A 19,039-nucleotide genomic window follows, 5' to 3' on the forward strand; every position below is an offset into this window, starting at 1 on the left:
TACTATTCAAAACCTATGTTATCAGAACAATAATTCTCAATAATTCTTCACTGTGCCTTCTGGAAGCCACCAAGTAATTTATCACTGCAATGAGCTTGTTTGAGGTGCAAATCTAGCCAAAAAACACTTTTTTCTTTTTCCAACATGTTAGTCTTCAGCGTGATCTGCTTTACTCCACTGCTATGTGCATTGGGTACATGCACAGGTAATGACATCAAACCAAGTTCTTTTTAACGTAAAATAAATAATTCTATATTGGTTGCACTGTTTTGGGATTTTCTGTACACGAATGTAAATACGAAACACAATTTTGTGTATTGCAATTATACTCATACATTAGAATCCAACTACATATAGCAGAGAAAATAGAGGACAACTTATAATTTAACCTGGAAAGGCTTACTAACCTTCACCTGCAAAAGTCAGGATAAGTAAAAAAATAATTTCTTATTAGATTTTTGCTGTATACGTCTCTATTACTTGTATTTTTTCTCCAATATACACAACCTTATCAGTATACACTCACAACAACACTTAGAAATTTTCAGCTCACGTACTGAAGCACTGCTTTTATAATCACAGTTAACCTGTTTTATTTTAAATTGAACATATTTCTTATTAGAAAAACCCTCTAAATAAAAATAAATAAATAAATAAATGAAAACAGAATGTAAATCTTCAAGAGGAAATCAGAAGAAAAGTATGTGAATGGCACAACACTGGATCTTTCATACTAGAAGTCAGAATATCTAATAATCCTCCCTTTTATTACTTTGTTATATGTCATCATGTTTACAGAAGTCTTAAAAAGGTAAGTCCTGATTACTTTATTCGTTCAACTATTTATTTTCTTTTACCTTGAGACCGAAGTTTTCTTCCCATCAGCTACAATATATCAAACTATTTAATAATTAACTGAGATTATACAGGTTAGTGTAGAAATAAATTAGAAGCCAAAAAAAAAAAAAAAGAAAGAAAAAAGAAAGAAAGAAAAAAACAATGCCCAATGCCTCATTTAGTAATAAATCATCCTTTTTCCTTCCTCTCCCTCCCTCTAAAAAGTCTTTTTAGCTTAGTTGGCCAACTGTGTCTTCATGGAAATAGGTCAGCTCTGAGCCTGAAAGCTTCTGAGTGTGTGAAAGTCTGAGTCACTGCTTTTGAATTACAGCTGTTTATGAGAAACTGCACTGAAGAGTTACCAATAACCTGCTATGAAAGCAAACAAGATATAACACAACAAATTGTGAATGAGAAGTAGAAGAGCCTGGGACAATGCTGCTAGTTGCTGTCTGTTTTACTGCTCTGGCACTCCTACATAGTACAAGATCTATATAAAATTAGCCACCACTGCATTAGTTATTGTTGAAGACTCTACCTTGATATCTCCCTTTTTTGCCTACACATTGTTGTCTCCTCCATTCCCAAAGCAGATGAATATGCTGCTCTTCATCTGGAGTTAAGAAATCTCAACAACCTACTGTATATACAAGGACTGATTCCAAAGTCACACTCAAGAGAAGCTCCTGCTGGACTGACAACTTCCTACATGTTTTTAATAAAGACAGCAAGTATTTGGACCTACTCAGACTTATTATCCTGGCATGTTTCCATCTTTAAATCCAGTGGGAATAACTTTCTTTTACAGAAAGCTGACAGGAATTGCATCTTTACAAACTGACTTGCAGTTTTTTTCTTTTCTTCCTTGATCTTGGTACAACGCAGGATTATTTCGTCTTAGCTCTTGGACTCCCCCAATTTGTTCTCAATAATACCACAAAGAGATTGAAAGTACACATGGCTAACAAGCTGTACACACATATATGCTGCATGTGCAGTTAAGTTACTGGCTTCACAACTAATGATCATGAAAAGAAGTTTCATATGTTTCCCTGCGATAAAAACTGACTTTTCATGTGGAATTTTCTCTCCAGCAACTTCTCGTCCCTCATGCTCACATTATCGGTTGTTGACCCTTTTTTCAAACCATCAATATTTCCAAATATAGTCAGAGCAGCATGAGCTACATTAGGACTGTAAAAGAGGAAATGCATGTCATCACACAGAAACCAATATTACTGCTATCTCTGTATCCTATTTTCTGCATTTGCTCTTTTTGGCTTTTATGAAAGCCTGTTTGTACACAGATGAACACGCATGTTTGTACACAGATACCAAGAACACCAAAAACAATCAAAGTGATCTATATTTTCCTGTGCATAGCATACTCTAGACTATACGAGAATTTCAGTGTGTGTATCCTGTAAGAATATTATATCATACTATAGCACCTGAAAAGGCTAAATTAGAAAAAGTCTGAGGGACTTGCCTCATGACAGATCCAGTGTCACAGCCTGCAGCATGAGGACTGAAGTGACTTGAGAGCAACTCTACCATCACGATCACATTAGGACACCACATTTAATGCCCTGATCCCCCATCTCAGATTCTCAAGAACTAGCCAGGAGCTCAGCTCTCTGGGCTGCATACAAGAACTGCATCAGCTGTAAGAACTTCACTACATTAGCTTCCTGCAACAAGAAAACCCCCAAAGCACCACAGGATATATAATACAATAGTTGGAAGAGCTATAATTATCAGAACTTTTGTTTTCCTATAGCAGACAATGACTACTTGTATCCACTGTTTGGAAGGGGAGCTTATGGCCCAGCAGACTGGTCCCAGCCACTCACCTGAAATTCATCCTTAATGCACATCAAAATCATCAGTTCTGGCACCAGGCAGAATGTGGACTCATTAAAATCAGGAAAACAATTCAAGGATGCCCAGACTTCAGCAGCTGCCTAACCCAGACTGAACTTAAAATCACCTGTCTCCCAGGTTTTGTAGTGTAAAGTCATATACATTCTTAGAATATCACAAAGGTGCAGAAGCACCCCAAACAGCAAAATTATCCTACCTGAGACACACACTGCTATCATGGCCAGTGGTGATGGATGACTCCTGGATTAAATAACTTCTGCTCTAAATAAGTAAATGATTAAACTAAACAGCTAAGTAATTTCTTTTAATGCACTGCCTATTTTCCTAATGTAAATTATACCAGCAGTCCAAAAAGGCTAGCTCAGAACTCTTATACCAGCCCAGTGCTCCAGCCATAAGGCCACAGGCAAGATGTGTCTTTGCTTGTCTGCCTGCAGACATGTGCTGGGATGAGCAGAGACCAGTTTCAGTAGCACAGATTGAGAGTACTTCACTTTGACTGCTTTACTGCCTCGTAGAGAAGATGATTCTGGAAAAGTGAGAGAGGTGAATCCACACTGCAACACACCTCAAGGGAGAGCTAAGTCCCAGGTGACTATTATCATTACTTCTCAGGTAGCAACTTGAAAAAGAGCTCAGCTGGATGCCTCCTTCCCCAGAATTGTCCCCAGCCTGTACCTCAGGGAAAGGAGACACCTAAAGCAGGTGTCTGAGGAAGACAAAGTTTAAATACCCTCTCAGTCTACTGCTTGACTTCCAGAGCCTTCCTACTTCACATGCAAATACTTCTCACGCACTTTAAAAGTGCCTAAAACTCTCCACTAACTCAGCCACTCTGACTCATGCCAGCCGGGGCAGGGATGCCAAACTTTGGGTGCTGTGGGGCAGAATCGTGCACTGTCCCAGCCTCCAGACCACAGGATTGCAGTGTATCTAGATACTTGTGGTCAGGTGGGTGATGCTATCTCCGATCAGAGTTCAGAAAGAAATTCTTTTTTTTGAAAAATGCAGCCATTGTACAATCTGGGCACAAAGAGCAGGGCACATGTACATCTAAGAAGAGTTTTCTAGAGATAATATTTGTTTCCACAAAAGCAGAACAATTGCTTTTTGTCTTCAGAGAATGAGAGTCTATTGTACCTGTAATCAACTTCTGTGAAAGACAACTCCAGAGACTCCTATTTTCTTTACCTTATTTGTTCGATACGCTGAACTGGTTCTGGGCAGTTTGGAAAAGAAAACAAAAACAATAACAAAAAAGGGAAACACATAGACATGGTGAAATGAAAGCAAATTTGGCTAGAATAAAACAAATAACATAACTACTAATTAAGAGAACTACTAAAGGACTGACTACTATCCAAGTAGTGCTGCTGATTTTTTTTTCTCTGTTTATTGTTTTGCCCATCTTAATAAGGGAGTTACTTCATTGTCAATAATTTCTGCTGTTCTAAGTGCTTAGGGACATGGTTTAATGGGTGATACTGGTGGTAGGGCAATGGTTGGACCAGATGATCTTGGAGGTCTTTTGCAAACTTAATGATTCTGGGATTCTATGAATATTTCTTAATTGTCTAAGATGCACTAGGTGACCAGAAACAAGACACTCCAATTCAGACAGGTCAATATGAAGCAGATTCTTTTTATGTTTTACCTTCCTTAGCATATCATAGCATATTACTATCAAGAAATCAGGACACTATTTCTTGGCATAGGCTGTCCTGACTTATACAATTATGTATATACATTTACCTCACTAAGAGAACAGGAGTAGCCAAGCATAGATTTAAAGTTCTGGAACTCACCGACTTGTTGTTTTAGCAGTTATGCACTTTCTTTCTTACTCACTGCACTTTCACAGTCAGAGGGAAACATGCACTCTCTATGGTCTACCACAGTCACAACAGCTGCGAAACTAGAATTGACCGCTACATATGTGGAAAAAGTAGACGTGCCATTTTCTAATCCCTCTGGTTTACCTCCAGGCAGCTGCCTTACTGCAGGCAACGTAGAGCATGGCACCTTCACACCCCAAAAGGTGGCAACATTGGTGCGTTAAGTTCGCATAAACCAAGCACTGGTAGATTATTCCTCAGTGAAATAAGTGCTCTTACAGATGGTTGAGTTAATACTTAACTGGGTAATCCAGAGAGTCAGGTGGCCTATGCGTCTGTAGTTTTAGCTCTACTGATTTCATACAGTTTTGTGTTGCAGCCTTAACGTAGCATCAACTGCTGCCTGCTTTCCTGTACAAGGATCCCATATATGAGATAGACAGATAAAAGGTAAAAACCTAAATCAACCCTTCCCTACCACCAGCCCCATCCTCCATTATTCTCTATTATAACTCCATTATTTCCTTAGGCAGATCTCATTTAAGAATGACCCCTTCACTGTGCAATATTCTCTCTTCCAGAAGTTTGTTGTTAACAGTAATTTTCCTCTGTTCTTAAGAAATAACTAACCATATTAACCAAGGAGATTTATGTGATTTTAAAAAATATCTTGTATGAACTAAAGGAAGAATGATAAACTTGGAAGCAGGAATAAAAGGGCAAAATAATCAGGAAGAAGTCAGGAGGGTTCCACCAGAGCTGTTCATAACTTGCAAGCCCTTCACCCTGTCTACCAGTGATTTGAAAGGGACAAAAGAATCTGTCATCACGTGTGACATTCAACCATGCACATGCCATTCAGTTAAACACAAGATGTCTTTGCTCATACAGCAAAGAGTCTGTGTTTATCTTACTTCTTTGCCTGTATAGTTCCTCTTTTAAGTCCTGATTAGTGTGCAAGTCTTACTAGATTTTTGAAGAATATGCATCTCCAGGAGAAAATAAAACTGACTTAGTCCCTGAATAGTATTTCAAGATCCTCAGAGGACTAATTCAAAGTAACAATTGCTGGCACTCAGAATATTGAATTCATTTGCTAATTCAGAAATACCAGCCTGATTTGGAAGTGATGTAAATGTTCACACAGCTTATATTGACTCCGCTGGATGCTTTTAGTATCCTCCACATCCAAAAAATGAGTGCAGCATGAGCAGAAAGAACATTATCTCATATTGTTTTACAGAAATATATACTCACACTCAGTTAACATAGACAGAAATTATCCTTTATCCAGCATATTCCCATTCAATTATTTTTATTGTCCTTTTATCAGTGCCATGAAAAGGGGGGTATGTTCATACCCCTTTAGTACAGATACATATCAGTATTTCACTTAAATGTGTTATAAATAAAAATCCTGCTCTGTTATCCTTTTTAACAGAAATGAAAACTAAGGCTGAGACTGTTCTCTGATGTCCTTGACTAATCTGAATGGGAACAGCATGGCCAATTTATTTACACATACACAAAAAAAAGCTTATCAACTCAATTTCTCTTGCTTTGCAGGGTTTTGAAACCCTAACACAGCTCTTTATCACAGGGCCAGGGATCACTTTGTGAAGAAGAAGTCCTAAACATGAACATTGCTAATGGAAATGTCCTAAAGCAAGCAGATAACATGTGTTGGTATGCAAGTGCATGGCTACTCCGATGAGAAGCCAGCCTGTGTCCTGTCCGCATTTCAGCATGGTAACCATGGAAATGGGAACCAGCCTGCACAGAGCCTAACAAAGGAAACCTTGAAATGAAAATAACAACAGTGACGAGAGACTGGCCAAGATTTCTGCTGGGGAAAATGACTGGTCTGAAGATGGATAAACTCCCTTTTACCTGCATTACCCATAAAGGACAGCGTTTTTTTCACATTTACCCATTTGGAGATTAAGACATTGTATTGGCAGTTCCAATTATCGGCCCTCATGAAAATACGTTACACAAATTACATGCAGAAACTACTTTTATTCATTCAAAATTAACAACAGTGAAGAAAGACCACAATGAATAACATTTATATAGTGACTAAGAAACACAATGAAATCAAAAAGTATCCGTCCTTTGACTTCCTAAATGAAATTTCTGTGCAACTGAGTAAATAATAATAATAAAAAGCATAGGACAATTCAAAACCTGTTCCAGAATCAGATAGCACACAGTTAAAACTTGTTGGTAAGATCTCATGTTTGCTTTGCCCAAATTATGCACAAATAAACATTAGCTGTTAATGTGTTTAGGAGTGTGACAGTAATACGCTGTGTACTTTCTAAATTAAATGTAATTTGTACAAAATACAAGTCCTGTGACACAGTATGAATGATGTCTTGCCTCAATGTGCAATGCTGTGAAAGGCAAAACTCCAAGAATAATATATAATAACACTCCTGCTACCTGACAAGCTCTCTGAAAGCAGGAAAAACTAGCGATAGGTTTAGTTTCAGAAAAGTTCACGTTTGGGTCCTGCTTTTGAACAGTCTTCAGATTTTAGAATGATTTTAAACAAAAAGATAAGTAGGATACTAAAACAGCAAGGTGACAAAAGTTGATCACAAAAAGGGAGAAATGCAAAACTTGATTGGAGCTGTACAGCTTTAAATTGATGTGGTGGATTGTGTGTGTTATCATTACACACTACATTTTTACCTGGACTTTTGACTTCATTTATTTTTACCAAATGGGCAATTTTCACTTGCTATTCAGTTAAGAGTTTTCTCCTTTCTGGTCAGCACATGGTCTAGTACTTTTTACGTTTGCTAACTTAACCTGCCGAATTAGCAGCTTCCTTGTGTGTTCATCCTTACATATTTTGACCATAAACATCTATGTATTTGCAAATGACTGTGAATTTATTTTTGAACACTCATGTGAAGAGATCCTCATAAAAAAAAAAAAGGTTGAGGTCTAAAGTACTCACCACTTTTGGATATCTAATGATACAGCTAAAACCTTGTTTTTTCAGAATACATAGCACATTCAAAATACTATTTCCATTGACTTCATTCACAGCTGTGAATACACAGCAGCCTTGCATGTCAAGATGCACTTTCACAAGCAGCTCAAGCCAGTGGAAGTGTTGGCTACCAGTGCAAGAAACTTTTCCAGCTTCCCTCCCACCTCTGGCTACAAGTTCTGACTGTCCCCTATGCCAGTGCTAACACTTAAACAAACTGCTCAAATGAACAGGATCAGGTTAGCTGATCTCCAAAACTGACCTGGCCCAAAAAAGGGAAAAATTATTCAGACAAATGGGTCCCTGACCTGTTCCCCAGACCACGTTTCAGTAGCACCATGGGGAAGCTGGTGGGAACATGCGATCGGGAGAGGGTGAAATGTCCTTGCAGCAGCAGCCTCACATTCAGGTCAGCTTAACCAGATTGTGAAAATGCAGCTACAGTTTTGAGAACCCCTGGCTGAGCAAAAAGAAAGAGAGGAGCACAAAAGCTCCAACCACGTGTCAAAGATTTGATTTAAATGACTCGCCTGCAATTGCACTGGCTTTTTGTGTCCAAAAGAAAAAAAAAAAAAAAACAGAAAAAAATCCAATTCTGCAAGGAACAATGTATGTATATATATAGATGTACATATATATATACATACATATATATATGTATATATATATATATCTTTTCTTTTCTCTTCATCCTACTTTTCTTCCCATTCTTAGGGCCCTTTTCTGATGTCAACAGTAAGGGAGGCAGGAGTCCCAACCTCTTTTCTGATCATCACTACATTCACCTGTTCACAGACAGCCACATCAGAGAGAAGAAAGGATGTGGACCTGGGTTCAAAGCACCACGTGATGTGCTGGATGCGCAAAGGGGACAAATCCAGGTTGCTCACTTACTTCTTGCACTTCCTAACTTTTGCATCTTTGTCTCAGTTGTTTTATCATAGCATTCATATTTATAGTCACCAGTTCTCTAGGACTTAAACAAAACTGATCAGAAGAAAAAGACTGTTAGTGGGGTCTTCCCGTCTCACTATACAGATCTCACCATGCAGCCCATTGCCAGGAAGTCTGAAGGACACTGCTGCTTCCTGGAACCATGTGATGCTTTTCATCAGCAAGGATCAGATACGTACTGAACAAAAACCAAGAGATTACAACTGGAAATTCCGGATTCTATATGAAGTTTCAGAGAACCACCCCTTCCCAATTTCACATAGGACTGATTTCTTTCTCCAGGCTGTCTGGGCCTAACAGCTTAAGAGTTTGTGGTCCCCAAGTGGTACACATGGTCCAAAAGGCATAACTCTTATTTAGCTGGGATTTTTCAGTTCAGAGTGGAATAGTGTGAGCGATATAGGCTTGACAGTGGGGATTTTAAGAACATGCCAAAGTTATATCTCCTGAAGGATCCAGATTAAAACTGGAAAGCAGAGATTGCAGTAAAAATACCAAATAATACAAGAACACAAAAGAGACAGTTACCATGTTTGCAGATATAGACCTAGACCTCATGCAGCTCATTGCAACTATAATCGCAGATAAAGCCTGGCTGAGCTCCACATCAAGGATGGACAGAATTTATGTTAAAACCACACTGATAAAAATCAATTTATTTCCAGAGGAATGAAATTTTCCAAAGATTTGTTTCTTGGCCAACTTTGGGTACAGTTTCAAGACGATGCGAATAACACCCTCCTGACAAATTTCAAATATCTGCTCTGAAGTATGAGGGCACTAGAGCTTTCCAAAGTAAATGTTACCAATATTGAGCCCAGGAAAGGCACTGTATTTTCCACTGGCATCACTCTCAGGAACAACTGCGCTATTTTGGCTCCAATTTTTAAAGAACAGCCTAAAGGAAGAAACCGGATGTTGAAAATGCAGATTTAAAGAATTACTTGTGGTGAAGCTATAAACAGCTAAAACCAGTGTATTGCAACAGAAAGCATCAGGTATAGGTTGCACTATGAAGTTACTCCTCTTAACTTAATCTACTTCTGCGCTACTCCTCATAACAGAATCTACTTCTATGGACTGTATACTGTTTGGCCATCAAGTAACAAGTTGGTAACAAGTTTATAAACCAAAACAGTAGTTCTATTACATTTTCTGTTTCTTCTTGTAGCATCTGTAAAGTCTTAATGACTTTCCAACCATAAAAATGCACACAAAATAAAATCAATAAAGAAACAAATAACCCACACCTTTACCAAGTGTTGCGTTACTTTTAGTTGAGTTTGAAGATACAACAAAGCAATACGCTTATGTGGCCCATTTAATAAAGCTGATAATTCAGAAATTAATATATCATACAAAATCAAGTTTAAAATATACTTGGGGTATTTTCTTGCTGGATGGCCTAAGGTAGCCCAATTAGATTTAAGATTACTGCCTTTGAAGGTTAAAGAGTTCATCAGAATTCAATCATCGCAGGAGGACTAAACCACTCAGAGAAAACACTCCCTTACTGAAACTTACTTTTTCCTTACTTTCCTTCTAGTTCTGTAAGATCAAAAAAGGCTTTAAAGTGAGTATTAACGCAGCAATTACATCTATTAACATCAAATGTCACAACAGATCTGAAATCAAAAGTATGTCAGCTTTCAACAGTATAAATGAAGATGAATCATTGATAGTGCCTGAACAAAGCAGACCTATCCCATTCTGTCAGTCTCATTGCCAGGGGAATCCTGCTCTCAGAACCAGTCCTTATCTTGTGCTTTCAGCACCACTTGACAAACTTTTGCAGTCCTAGGACTTTTAGCCTGGGAACAACAGGGCCTGTTAATGCTCCTGGTGTGCAGTGACCATAACCAGGAACATAACAGACGGATGAAGCAAAGGTGCAGAGTGGACGTTTTTCCCCCTGATGCTTTTAAGAATTTTTAAGAAAACTACCAAGTTGTATTTATACTGTGTATCTCATCACAGGTTAATACCATTGCATTTAATTTCATACCCTGCAGCCGCACATTCCACTGTAGTGTTTGCTATAGTTACTGAAAGAACAAGTTGGAACAGCTCATCAGTGAAAACTCATTTTTATGCCTCTTCTTCAGTGACTTGCTAATTAAGGGTTTGAGAGAGCATACAGTAATATTACAAACTCTGAACGTGTTTGGGAATTTGCTTATGGCAAGTGAATATGATGGCTTATAGTTCCCAGGAAAATATATGTAATGGTAATTTAGTCAGCCAAGAGAAGGAGGAGATTGTTCAAGTTTCCCTGTCCTTTTCCAAGGAGAGACATCTGCCCAGCAGGGTGGGATTAGACCTAGATGACTTTTTGCAAATTAGGAGCAGGGTTCACAACAAAGAGTATAACCTTCCCAAAAGGGAAAGGCACAATCCCCGTACAACCGCAAACCCGCACAGCAAACTGCACCCTCCCCGTAGCACCACCACCACCACCATTTTTCTGAAATCCCAACCCGGTGCCAACCCGGGAGGAGTTCAGGGACCCGACCTGCCCGGGGAGCACGGGCTGTGCGCCTGCCCCAGAGCATCGCACCCAGAAACGAGCGCAGCAACACGCGCAGCGCCCGGCGCCGCGCTGAGAAACGGCAGCGCAGGGGCTCCGCGCTCGCCCTTGCCCCTCGCCCCGCTCCGCAGGAGCGCAGCCCGGCGCTGAGACCTACCCAGAGCCAGAAGCAGCGGCGGCAGCGCCGCGGAGCCCATGGTGCGGTGCGGTGCTGCGCGGTGCGGTGCTGCGCGGTGCGGTGCGGTGCGCGTTGGCCGGACCGACGCAGCTCCCGAGCTGGCCGCTTCCCAGCGCGGCACTGAGCGCCACCTGCTCCTCGCCGCCCCGAAATACCCCTCCTCTTCCTCCTCTTCCTCTTCCTCCTCCTCCTCCTCCTGGTCCCGCCCGCCCCCTGCGCCCCGAGGAGACCCTGCGCTGCGGTCCGCCCCCGGTGCCGCTCCCGAGGGGCGGCTGTGCCCGGTGTGTGCCCGCTCTTCCTGGCTGTACCGGGCTGGAGGCAGCCCCCGGTACCCTCAGCCAATCCTCCGCAGGCGGGGGGGGTCCTCTTTCCCACTTTTGGAGCCAGCTGAAAGTGCTGCAAGCCGTGGTGAAATTGTTGGCTGCCGAGGCAGCGCATCGCGGTTGTCTTCACCGAGTTTAGCACTTTGTGCTCAATTGCCTTAAGCCGGCATCTTCTCCTTTAAATGAAATTCCTGCAGAATATGCCCTCAGCTGTGAGGAGTGCAACAGGATGCGGGAGCCTTGCCACCCGACTGACCCGGCGATGCCTATGCAAAATGCTGCCTTAGCTGCCCTGCCAATGTCCAGGGGCACAGTGGGAGTGAAAGCCTGTAAAAATATGAAGGCGAGGATTCTGCTTGCAAAGAAATCAGAAATCAGCGCAAAGTGCAGGTTTACCTCCATTCTGCGCAGCTTTTAGTCTGTGTACTGTATATTCAAAGTATTTGAGAAACCTTCCTTTTCTCAATCCATCTGTTCTGGTATGTATCAGAAATTGTGGTACAACCTATATTATACTGCCTGTTTTTATACATTCTGTGTTTGCAGCAATGATTTTTGGTGAATAAATTTGAACTTTCTGTCAATAACTCAGTGGAGTGAAAAAGGCAATTTGTCTGGAAACTTGAAATAGAAATGTTTTCTTCCTTCCCCCTGCTCATCGTCTAGGTCACAGTCCTTTTGGTGTGACATAGACCATAGCTTTATTTCAGGAGTGTTATAAAAATACGTGTATTCTCTCACTGTCTTATGTCTTTTTAATGCTGTGAATTTGAATTGTAAGTTAACATGTTAACTTCAGAGCCTGTTAACTTATAGAACCTGTTAACATGGATTGTTCAACAGGTATTTATTTGGACATCTTTTTTTTTTTTTTAGGAGCTATGTATAGTTTAAGAAAACTTCATCGGAAACTTAATGTCCTTGGTGGAAGTACAGCAGGGACCTGTCACTGCATAACTCACATTGGTCTCTTGCACATATTTACTCTTTAAGGACACAAAGTCTTGTTACTCAGCCTAACCCATGAACTCACACATGGACTCACTTCTCAAGACATCGTCAGTTCTGACCTAGGAAACATTCCCGCTGAGGACTCAGTCAATCGTTTACTGACAATGACTCACATGTCTCAGTGCAGTCCCTCGATTTCCTCTTTATGGTGTCTCAACAGCCCTGCAAATACACACTTCAAGGAGCAGCTACCTAAAGCAGAAACATCTGCTCCAGTGCCAGGTGTGGTAACAGTTCTGGGCTCTTCTCTCCTTGTCCATGCTGAGTGTGTAAGTATGTGTGCAGCTCTGGGACGAGGAGGGAAATCTGTACTACCACAAAGAAAACAAAAATAATAATAATAAAAAACAGAGCATAGGAAATTTCTAAAATCAAATTTCTAAAATCAAATACACCTAGAATCATGCTCTGCCCCACCTTAAAATAGGCTATGAAGACCAAGGCACCTCATTTTCCTAAGGAACAATGTCTTTGATTCAGTTACATCATCCTAATTATAAATACACCCTCAGGATACGAAACTTTCTTCCTCATCCAGACACAATGTTGAAAAATAGTTTCACACACACAAAGGCTGTCTCCCAGAGTGTTGCTTCCCAAACTGATATTTGTCTGTATCTGTGAAGAATAGGTCAAAAGAGAATATATGCTGCATAAATTATTTTGTTCTGTAACAATATACCTTTAGATGAATACTTGTTTTAAATAGATTAAAAGGCATTTTTTTAATAATCCTAACATATAATCCTGAACTGCATATTGTGTATTATAGAAAACCATATTTTCTGTGCTGTGCAGTATTTCACCTTTTAGATTATTTTTTAAATTATTATTTATTTATTTTTTCAGCTACACTATACATACTCTTTATGTAATTAGGGAAAGAAAGAAGGAAGGAAAAAATAAGAAAATTGTTCCTTAATATATTTCATCAACAAAAACAAACAAAAATTCAGAGAAAAGATAGCTTAGCACTCATTATTTTTGGAATTTAAAAGGGAGCCTGATAAGCATTCTGTGCTCTACATGTCTTCACTATTTACTGATGTTCTTTCTAGTACCCTGTTGTGCTTGCTCGTCAGTGATCACAAGGACACTTGCCAAAAATGCTTTATCTGCCTGAGCTGGTTTGCAAAGTTTCAGGCTTGGTTCTACGCAAATACGGATGAGTTGCACTTCAGAAGTATCTGTTTGGTTGGCAATTGCCAAATGAGCTTTCTTTTTTCATGGTAAGTGTTGTGGGAAGCAAGTAGCTTGATCAGTGCCACTACAAAAAGTTCACTATAGTTTTTGCATTTTCAAGAGAAAGAAGCTGCACAAATATTTGATTAAAAATATTGTGAATGCATATCGATCTGTTTTATTGTGGGATTTTTGCAGTCAATATATATTTTTAACATGATGACATAATCAAAACTTAATGGCAACCATCTCATAAAAACATCTGGGTATTTCCATTTTTTGTCATCTGTGAGGGGTGGCTGCACACTCAGAGTTTCTGTGCTGTGCACAACCTAGGAGTTTTTTGTTCGCTTATTTCTGGGAGGGGCTCTCATGAAGATGATGCAATATACAGGCTGTGAGGCCAAGGTGTATGGCTCCAGGTCACTCCTTTGATGTGTATGAAGATGTTAGAGGGAAGGGCCACCAAGTAACAGTTATTACTTTGGGCAGGCACATGTCTGTAACAAAAAATGTTATATTAAAAGAAGGCACTGAAGGAAGAAAAATGAGCTACGAAAACCAAACAAAAACAACAAACAAGCAAGCAAAAACAAAAACCAAACGCCACCACCACCAACAGCAACAACAACCCAACCCAACCCAATCAAAAACCAAAAAGAGAATGCTAAAAGTAGTGGTGCGGACGTAGTTTAGACATTAGTAATAATTCAATTTTGGTATTAAGCTTTAAAAGGTCAAAAACCAAACCAAACCAAAGCAAAACAAAAAAACAACCTCAAATGACATATCAGGAATTATTTAGCCAATTAGTAGAATATAAGCCAGCAGTTTGCTATTCTCCTGATCAAAACACACATTTTAAACACTGTGCAATTTTGCTTCATTCACCTCAAAGTGCTATGTTAGAACTAGAAAAGCTTGAGACAGAGGATGGAAGGTGAGGAAAGTCCTCAATCCAAAGTCTAAATAAGTTAGGACTTTTAACTCTGGATTAGGAGTGTCTTAAAAGGAAATATTAAATGTATAGTATTAGAAGGGGCATGGATGATGGTGACGGGGTTAGTAATACTCTGTCTTCTAGAAAGGTGAGTTTGGGCTGTGTGACGAAGCTACCATGAAGAAAGGTGAGCACAGAAAAAAGGGTATGTTTCTTCTCCCAGGGTGTACTCAGGTGCAGACCTCAGTGCCATGGAGTGGTAGAAGTTTAATCTAATACGGGTTCCCCATTGTGGCCAAAGAAACAGATTACTAAACACACTGAAACCTTCCCAGCCTGTGAAGAACTTGAACTGCAAAAAGGCTTGAGGCTGGAACAGTGCTGGTGAGAAGCTGGTCTTGTCTAGGTCTTAGGCTTTTTCATAGGTATCTGGTTTGGCTGACATCAGAGACAGGACTATATATTACACAGATTTTGGTCTGAGCCAATATTAGTGCTTTTACGTGATTTTGCCATTGGGCTAATTTATAGTTTTCTATTCAGTTAATTTAATTCCAAAGACTAATCAGGAAGACACACTTCTTAGTATTTATAAGGATTGGCAATTTTTAGTATTTAGCTCATTTTATGACTTCATTCTAAGCCATTATTGAGAATGTAATAGTTGATTTGACTTTAATAGATATATTTCTTTATTCTCAATATTGTATTATTGATGAAATAAGTGTTTTCAAGAGGGTATATGGTCCATCGCTCTTGGGAATCTGCACAGAGGGCATAAGTTTAGTGAAAGATGAAAATATCCTACACTCTCAGTCACCTTTGAAACCCTCTGCATGCAAAGGGTGGACAGGAAGAATCACTCTGTGTAGGTTTCAGAAGTGCCTACAATGTTGACTTAAATTAAAAAAGAAGTAATTTAGTTCAGGAGGACTGGTGTGTCAGATGCATAAAGTACTATGTAATATGTAATAAAATATGTAAAGTAGTATGGTGAGGTCCCCTGCCTAGGCACACACATGTGCACACCCCTTACAAAGCAAACAGTCCCACATTTAGAGCCCATTCCCGTCTTTAGTGCCCTCCATTAGAAAGTCACAATATACCATCTACATGATTGACAGTTTATCCTGACGGATAGGTTAATCCTCACAAAAAAAAAGATCAGTTTAAAGCATATGGAGCCGCTTCCTTCACCTCCTCATCCATCTCAGGCCCTCCAAGAATCATTCAAATCCACGTGGGGAAGTGGATTTTCTTACATGGTGATTTGAGATTAACAGATCTTGTTACACAGCCCAACGAAGAGTAAACACTTTGAACTGAGTAATCTGTTTTCCACTAAACCTGCCAGCAATGAAGAGAAAGGGATAACTGAGATGACAAAGACTCACAATAGACCTTGGCAAAATGTTTGAAAGTTGAGTTGGGTCAGTATGCACTTGATTTTCACCAGCTGATATGAACCTCAGAGGAACTAAAAAGGATTGAAAAGTGAAATTTGGATTTTAAAGGGAAAACACAGGAGCCATAGTTTTATACTCCTTTTCACTACTGGCAAAGAGAAGTATACCAGTGCTTTGATGTGAACAGCAGATGTGCAGGAACAATATTCACATCCTTTAAAGTCAGGCTGTCCTCTGAAAAATAAATATGAAATTGATATTCATGAGAGGGTTCAGTAGAAAGCCCTCAAAAGGCAGAGTTTGGCCATCGTGTCCTCTCCAGTTCTGCTTCTGTCTATACATATCTGCACATGCTAACCTATTACAAATTGTTTTGACAGAACTTTGTCCTACCACCATGGTACATACATATTTTTACTGATTCTGTTTATAGGTGAGCAAAACTTATGCCTGTTGTGAGGAAAATATGCTCATGGGAAATAAAGTAGCCAGGGAGGAAATGTTGCCATTCATTTTTGATCCAGAATTGAGGCTCAATATGACAGCCTGCTAAATTTTTATAATTTTGTGCTCTGTAGAACAGTTGGTGTTCTCCCTCAGTGGCTTCAGCCCACTTCCCAGAGCATTAACCTTGATGCAGCTCCAATAACCACTTGAGCTGATAATAACAGTGGGTATCTTCTTCCAAATATTTCTCAGACAGGAGTTATGGATTATAGGTACATGATGAGAACATGAGCTCTATCTGCTCAAAATATGCCTTTATTTACATTTTTGACAATTTTATTTTGAAAATTTGAAAACCTAGTTGTTGTCTGGTGTGTGGAACTAAAACCTATTCATTCTGCCTTTTTATTTGTCTGTCACAAAGAGTTGCTTAATCATTTGTTAGGCATTTTTTTAACCAAGCCTTAAAAAATCCCAAAGAATCTCATATGAGTTGTAAATGGATGAAGTGAAATTGATTAAAATCTTAATACATTTATTTTATTTTATTTTATTTTATTTTATTTTATTTTATTTTATTTTATTTTATTTTATTTTATTTTATTTTATTTTATTTTATTTATTTTATTTTATTTTATTTTATTTTATTTTATTTTATTTTATTTTATTTTATTTATTTTTCATATATTATTTGCAGCTTATCAAAAAATAATACTGAGTCTTCAAGAAAATACTTTTCAGTATGTTCATAACTGCTGAATTGGATCTATTCTTAACAGATCTTTTGCTAAGTTACCTTCCATTTGCTACTGAACTTTGAGTTAAAGATGAAATATAAGACAAGATTGTGGGGGGAAAATTATGGTAAGAAGATCAAGTGTCATCTAGTTGATCAGATGTACAAAACTATTCCTTATCAGATTGCAAAAATCTTATCATCCTACAAGAAAAAGTCTCAGCTGGCAAACAGGCCAGCCTTCAAAAATGATTAAATCTGAAGGTGCTTTGTATGAAAGAACAAAATGTGTTGCAGATGTATCTTATAAGACACGTGTTGCTCTCTAGCTATATTTGCCAATGCTTGTGTGCTGATAGCTATGGAGATCTTTTCAAATATTGGGAATTTATGTTGTAAAGGAGGCCAGAGTCTTTGAATTAATCTTCTGATCTGAGATCCTCAAATGGCAGATCCCTCAGATAAATGGCAAAAAACCTAAACTCAGTAGTTTCTGACATTCGCGAGATTCCCTAAACTCACAACACTGGTATCAGCAGAGCGCTTTTTCTGGATCAGTGTTGAGGGAAGTTTCAACTGAACCCTAGCAGTCTGAGACCTGCTGGCATCTGTAGTGGCATACATAAAATGTCTGGGACCAGAGAAATATACTCTTATCAGTGATGTTTTATGAGCAGGCAAACAACAGCGAGCATCAGTGGCTATTAATGTGGGCCATAAGATGAGGACACTCAGCAAGGTTCATGTATACAGTTCCCCAAAAGGAAGGAAAATGAATTATATTTCTCAGACTACATTGACTGCCACAATTGCAATACTTCAAATGCCTTTTTAGGATAAATTGAGGAGATCTTCTGATAAGATGCAAAGGCTCCGTAACATAAGACCACATGAAGGATACTTCACTGGAGAGAGTAATCCTATTTCGTTACTGCAGGAGGAGTAACAATGGCACAGTAAACGTGAAGAAGCCTTAAGAACCATACATAATAATGAACCAGATAAATGAAAATTTGCAGTAAATACTCAGTAACTCCCAGTTCCAAATCAAGCTGAACCATAACTGAGAAGCCAGATTTCACAATAGCCACCTCTGAAAGTGAACAGTGCAGAAAGAAGAAAGTTTGCCAAGCTAACTGACCTGCTAGATCTAAATGTGCAATACACTTCAAGCACTTCTGCTCCTTCTCACATTTCTTTGAAAATACGTACGCAGTGTAACATTCAGTGAGCCCTTGAGGAATGTCAATCTTTTCTGAGAAGACATGAGGAGGGAGAAAAGAAGACAGAGGAGTGCTTTGCATAAGGGGCAAAGCAGTGAAGGACCAACATATCTCCCCAAGAAAAAAAAGCTTGGGGGTCATTCTTTTATTCATCCTTTTATTTTTTATTTTTTATTTTTTTTTATTTTTTATTTTTTATTTTGTTTTGACTGAAGAAGTGAAGTCAAACACCTCTGGGATATCGGCTCTGAGGTTTTGTAATTAAAAACAAGACTGCACCAAGGAGAGCTCACTTTATCAATGAATTCTTTAAAAAGAATCTAGCTGTGCTTTCTGAGCAACCAGTTGTTACTAAAATTTCAGTAGTACTTTAATCTTTGTTGCAAAGGAATTTTATTCTTACAAGGCTCAAATCACACATGCTCCATGAAGTCCTATTGCTTTCAGAATCCGAAGTATCAGGGCTGCTTCTGCTAAATACTATTAGTTGCAGTCCTCTTCTGTGCAACTGCTCTATAATATTGCACACCTTGCTGTGTGAAATGGACTATA

The 19,039-nt window shown here is 39.1% G+C and overlaps 1 protein-coding gene across 2 annotated transcripts in view; it reads right to left on the bottom strand.

Annotated features, from left to right (window-relative positions):
- Positions 1–11,391, bottom strand: part of ITGA2 (integrin subunit alpha 2) — a 65,919-nt gene extending 54,528 nt beyond the window's left edge. The window contains exon 1 of one of the 2 annotated variants that reach the window (XM_083816263.1): positions 11,199–11,391. In XM_083816263.1, the coding sequence (XP_083672389.1) occupies positions 11,199–11,238 (40 nt within the window). In that variant the 5' untranslated portion in view covers positions 11,239–11,391. Of the gene's footprint in view, positions 1–2,917; positions 4,477–11,198 lie in introns of those variants that run through there. The other variant, XM_083816264.1, reaches the window with a different exon arrangement.
- Positions 11,392–19,039: the final 7,648 nt, after the last annotated feature.

This window comes from Anser anser (assembly GCF_964211835.1).
Source record: "Anser anser genome assembly, chromosome: Z".
In the NCBI taxonomy this organism is placed as follows: Eukaryota; Metazoa; Chordata; class Aves; order Anseriformes; family Anatidae; genus Anser; species Anser anser.